Source organism: Saccopteryx leptura, chromosome 2 (assembly GCF_036850995.1).
Source record: "Saccopteryx leptura isolate mSacLep1 chromosome 2, mSacLep1_pri_phased_curated, whole genome shotgun sequence".
NCBI lineage: Eukaryota > Metazoa > Chordata > Mammalia > Chiroptera > Emballonuridae > Saccopteryx > Saccopteryx leptura.
Genome location: NC_089504.1, coordinates 275,761,046 through 275,767,045, shown reverse-complemented (window position 1 = coordinate 275,767,045; position 6,000 = coordinate 275,761,046). Strand labels below are relative to the sequence as shown.

General features: G+C 43.3%; 1 protein-coding gene across 1 annotated transcript in view; it reads left to right on the top strand.

The window, feature by feature from the left end:
* The first annotated feature begins 4,410 nt into the window (after positions 1–4,410).
* LOC136390835 (membrane cofactor protein-like) overlaps positions 4,411–6,000 on the top strand; it is a 75,835-nt gene continuing 74,245 nt past the window's right edge. The window contains exon 1 of the mRNA XM_066361860.1: positions 4,411–4,574. Coding sequence (XP_066217957.1) covers positions 4,442–4,574 — 133 coding nt within the window. The 5' untranslated portion in view covers positions 4,411–4,441. The remainder of the gene's footprint in view (positions 4,575–6,000) is intronic.

The following is a 6,000-nucleotide window of genomic DNA, read 5'->3' as shown; positions in this document are numbered from 1 at the left end:
ACTTTGCTCAAATGAGCCTTGGCTGCAGGAGGGGAAGAGAGAGACAGAGAGGAAGGAGAGGGGGAGTGGTGGAGAAGCAGATGGGCGCTTCTCCTGTGTGTGCTGGGTGCGAATTGAACCTGGGTTTCCACATGCCAGGCCGACGCTCTACTGCTAAGCCAACCAGCCAGAGATAGTTGCATTTTTATATACCAATAATGACCTATTAGGTAGGAAAACCAAGAGAACAATACCATTCACAGTTGCTTCAAAAAGAATAAAATAACTAGGAATGAATTTAACCAAGTATATAAAAGACTCGTACCCAGAAAACTATAGGATACTGAAGAAAGAAATTAAAGAAGATACAAACAAGTGAAACATATATCATGTTCATGCATTAAAAGAATTAACATCATTTAAATGTCCATATTAGCCAGAGTTTTCCCACATAATTGATCCGCAATGTGTCCTGGGCAGAGAGACTTTTTTAAGCTTTCCTAGTGCTTCTAATACACAGGTAAGGTTGAGAACCTCTTCATTAGAGACTCTTCACTCCCACAGTCTGTTTCTACATGGAAACTTAAAAAGATAAAAGCAAAAGGATTATATTTACTTAAGAAATGTGAGGTTTCAGTAAATCAGACTATTAAAGATATCCAAATTGCCTAAGACTTCAGGCAAGGGCTTGATGCCTGGCTAACAAACAAGATGATCTGTGGTTTAAAAGCACAGAAGCAATTTTTCTAATACCAACACTGGAGGAGAATTAGCTTGACTATAAGTAATAATTTTAACAAATTTTATTTGGGTTTAACTTGGGTTATTTTTTATACTTGTATACTGCTATAATATATGCAGGGAGAACATTCAAGATAATTAATGGTACGTTTTCGGTGAGAATGTTGAAGAGAGCTAGAACTGGAGGAATTTGAGTTTGTTAAAGCAAAGTCTAAGTTTAAGGAACATAGGCAACTCTGCTATTCAATGTAGTAATAATACATGCCTGACAGCGAATAGTGTAACTCAGAATAAACTATTTTACGTATCTTAAGACTTTGCAAATTTCTATTCAAGAACAGAATTTAACATACTATACGGACTTCCAAAAAGCATGCAAAATAGAGTGACAACACTCATTTTTCTTTCCTTTTTTCCCCCTAAGCTGCAATGCTTTTATCATTTCCAGGCTCATCTATGAACAGTTACACTGAAATGAATTTTTTGTATATTGTAACACCACTGCCCTCCTGTGGACTGTGAGGGCATTTAACAAGCCCTTTCTTAGCCCTTCAAATTGTCTTTATTCAGAGGTTTATCATTTATTCCCAAAGGTCATTTATAATTTCTTTATTTGGTATCATCTGGTCCTTTTTTGGTTTCCTTTTGTGAAATTAACATTTTTAAATGACTAAACTCTGCCCCTTATTGCTTAATATGGAGAAGTATAACATTGGGGTCTGAGGTCAAACATTTTTCCTTCCCTCTCATTTGCATACCAGCAGAAAGGGAACAATTACCCTCTCTATAATTCATGTACAAAAAGTTACTAACCCAGCTATTTTACTTGTTAGCCCAAAAAAACCTACACACAGCCCTGGCCGGTTGGCTCATCGGTAGAGCGTCGGCCTAGTGTGTGGAGGACCCGGGTTCGATTCCCGGCCAGGGCACACAGGAGAAGCGCCCATTTGCTTCTCCACCCCTCCGCCGCGCTTTCCTCTCTGTCTCTCTCTTCCCCTCCTGCAGCCAAGGCTCCATTGGAGCAAAGATGGCCCGGGCGCTGGGAATGGCTCTGTGGCTTCTGCCTCAGGCGCTAGAGTGGCTCTGGTCGCAACATAGCAACGCCCAGGATGGGCAGAGCATCGCCCCCTGGTGGGCAGAGCTTCGCCCCTGGTGGGCGTGCCAGGTGGATCCCGGTCGGGCGCATGCGGGAGTCTGTCTGACTGTCTCTCCCTGTTTCCAGCTTCAGAAAAAAATGGAAAAAAACAAAACAAAACCCTACACACAGATGGTAATGTCTATGTTTGCAGGAGGAGCCACAGATAATTTATGCAGCTATTAAAAACACTCAATTATTGTATGTTACAGGGGGAAGCCTAGTACCGAATATCAGAAACAAACAACAGTTCTGCTATCCTGGGACATAGGTTGCAGCTTGTGGCTTCAAGTCTGTAATCTACTGACATTCAGATAAGATGGGTAGGTTTTTCCAGCTTTGAGATATAATTGATCTATCTCATTGTGTAGAATGATTGCAGAGAAAAATAGATTTTGTTGTAACAGTAAATGGCCAACATTGAACTACAGACATTTCTGCTAGGTCACTTTTATAAAAGTAGGAATGAAGAGAAATGATAACTCCCCTCACTGAGTCCCATTCACTGTCTCCTTAATTGTACCTTCTATAATTAAGTGTCGTATGGAGTGCCTGGGTACCATAATCAAAGACACTGTGGTGTTATTTTGTTAACAGAGATAATCATGGCCAAATCAATGCCAACAGAAGACCTCGGTTTGAGGTGTGGTAAGGGGAAGGAATTTATTCAGTGAAAACTGCTCAACCCTGAAACAGCACGGCTGTGGGACAGCACAGTTGTGAGATAGTTCAATCATGAAATAGCGGGACTACATAACAGCTCAACTGCTGGACAGCAGGACTGTGGGACAGCAGGACTGGGAGATGGCCCACAATGCGACCCTGGCAACCTCAATACAAGTGCTTTAGCTCCAGCAGGAAAAAGGAAGTCTTCAATGAAAACTGAAAATGTCCTTCCCCCTAATAGGTGTGAAGCCAGCTCATGTAGGAAGACTTCTCTCCCTGACCCGGATTCCTATGTTCCCATGAAAATGAGGGCTCCAAATCCACAGTGTGATTGGTTGAAAACACACTGTCTTGATTAGTCAGAATTTAGCCACTCCTGATTGATCAGGAAATGCAAATGAGGATAAAACTGCACAGATTCAATTAGTCTGGGAAAGTCTCAGTTCTATTAAACCTCTCTTATAAGGGTCAAGATGGCAGGATCACTGTGCAGGAGGCTTGGCAGCCCAGTCTCTGGGTTTTTCCTGTAATGCCGAGGGCATGAGGGGCCTCTGTAAACATAGGCTACTAGGCTGTGGTTATGAATCTTGCTCATTTTTAATGTTCTAGAATTGAGATTGCTTCACCACAAAAGTCTCCCTCCTATTAATTCTTCCTTCTCATCCAACCAATCATGGCATTAATTACATCCACTAATTTGACACTTAAACACACTTGGGCCCTGGCAGGGTACAATTGATCAGTTGATTTCCAGTCAGGGCACATACAAAAATGAACCAATGATGGCATTAATAAGTGGAACAATAAAGCCATTGTTTCTCTCTTTTTCCTTCTCTCTCTCCCCCTTCCTCTCTCTCTAAAAATCAATAAAACAAAGTATTTTAATTTAAAACATGTTTGTACTTATCTTTTTCAAGCATATGTATTTTGTCTTCAATAAAACAGTTCCGAAATGGCAAGGGCTGCATAGATTGAGGCCCAGTGTACTTAATTGGATAGTATTTAATAATTCAGCAACACGGGGTCCTCTCAAGGGAACAAGGGGCAGTCATTTACTTTGGGGTAAAGGGTGCAATGGACAAACCATTCTGTGTTTTGAAACCTAGCAGGCCTTGAGAGGGAGAATTCAGAAGCAGACAAGATACCACGGAAATCTCAAGAATTGTCCCTATTTATGTCTGATTAATGCCAAATTACAGCAGGGGCCCTGGCACTATTGACAGTCTGGAGACCCAGAGGCAGGTTAAACGGTTTGCATACTGGACGTGCGCCCTGGGCCCCGACTTCTGAAAGGCCTGGCAAAATCCCAACATTCCACTTCTTTCTAATATAAGGGACCCGATATTTTCTTCTGCCCCTGGGACCTCAAACGACCTTAATCTGCCTCTGTGGAGACCCCAGGACAAAAGTGGAATCCTAGGGTCTTGACCCCTAAATGACTCACTGTCTAGAGTTTAGGTTTCTATTTTTAGGACCATGCGCTTTATTTTGCCATCCAGGTTCCGCAACGATGACTTGGCCAGCTCTTGTTTCAACTTCCACCGTTCCTGAGTGGGGTGGTAACTGCCCGTTTAAGGACAAGGCGATGAACCACAAACTCCCCCAAACCGCGGCAGTGCTTCAGGGTAGCTGTGAAGAAGGATCAGCCCCGCAAGTGCGGGCAGAGCCTGAGCTGTCAGAGGGTGGGGGAGCTGACCACGGCCAGGCCACGCCCCACTCCCACAGGGCGAACGCCCCGCCCATTCTGAGGCTCCTCAAGGAAGCCTGCCATTGGTCCGCCCGTCCCTTCCGTCACGGCCCTCATCGCGCCCACTAGCGGTACCTCACCTGACACATTGTGAGACTGGGAATTGTTGCATCTCCCACCCGCCACAATCAAAAAGGTAAATGCTCGCTCACTGTCCCTCCGGTTTCCCGCTGATGTCGGGAAAAATGACGGTGTCTCCCAAGCCGCGCAGGGCACCTTCCTACCACTTCGAGAGTCTCTTTTCTTCTTGGCGCTTCGCTGGGATCCATTTGGTGACCCTAGAGCTCCTGCTACCCTCAGGCTCCGGTAGGGGACCGGAAAGGTTGTGAGCTCTGGAGACGAACTGGAGCGGGTTGGGAGCTAGCTTCCCTGAGCCCAGGGCGGAGGTTACTTTGCCTGGTGGGTGGGGTCGTAGGCACGGGGCTTGGTCGACCCGGGTGGTGCAGAGTTGGGGTGGAAGGCTCAGCCACAGATCCTCAGGGTTGTGCTGTGGCGGATCCGGGACGTGGGGACCCGGTAGTGCCCGCGGCGACGGCTAGTTGGTGATAGTCAACTATTGGAACTAGAGACAGTAATCAAACCATAGTACTAATATGTTATAGGCTAAGACAGGTGCCTGGGGAGAAGAAGCATGATTCTCTGACAGTATTTCACAAATGACTGGTATAAAGGAATAATTTTGTGCTCATCAAATAGGTTAAATGGCAACTTTGGGACTTCTGTACTTGCTGTCGCTCAGTCTGGGTACATTCTTCTCCTGCATCTTGTATAATTGGGGCCTTTCTTCCAAACTGAGTTATGATGTTACCCCTTTCAGGACCGTTTCTAAGCAAACTATTTCAGGAAGACCTACACAATCCAGCTCATACTCCCCGTAACTTGTAGACACTCTTCCAAAACTATCACTTCTATTTTATCTCTATTAGAATGAAGATATTTTCTCTGTCTTCTCACATTTCTCTTTGCAAATGAACAATTTCCTACCTTGGTGTCAGCACTCATTTAAAACTATTAAGTGCCTTCCCCCAAAAAATAATAATAAATATAGTAGTCAGTAAAAATTCTAATCAAACAAAAAACTAAAGCTACCCTGAGAAAAATGAAAAGAAAAACAAACTTTACAAAATTTATGGGAGATAGCAAAAGGAGTTATAATAAGAGAAAAGTTTATAGGTATACAGGCCTTTATTAATAGGCAGAAATAATACCATATAAACAATATAATTTACATCCAAAGGAACTAGAAAAACGAGGAACAAACAAAACCCAAATTAAGTAGAAGAAAGGAAATAAGAAATAGAAAAAAAATTTTTTTTAAAAAAGGAAAGATCAGTGAAGCTACGAGGTGGTTCTTTGAAAGGATAAATAACATTGACAGACTTTGATCACGAAACATAAAGTAAAAAGAGAGGAGACACAAATGAAAAAAATCATAAATGAAAAAAAAAGATATTGCTACTGATAACACATAAATATAAAGGATCATTAAATAATATATGAACAGGCCCTGGCCAGTTGGCTCAGCTGTAGAGCATTAGTCCAGCATGTACAAGTCTGGGTTTGATTCCTGGTCAAGACACACAGGAGAAGCAACCATCTGCTTCTCCATGCCTCCCCATTCTTGCTCATGCCCTCTCTCTCTCTCTCTCTCTCTCTCTCTCTCTCTCTCTTTTCTTCCTGTAACTATAGCTCAAATAAACCAGTTGGCCCCCAGGGCTGAGGATGGCTCCTT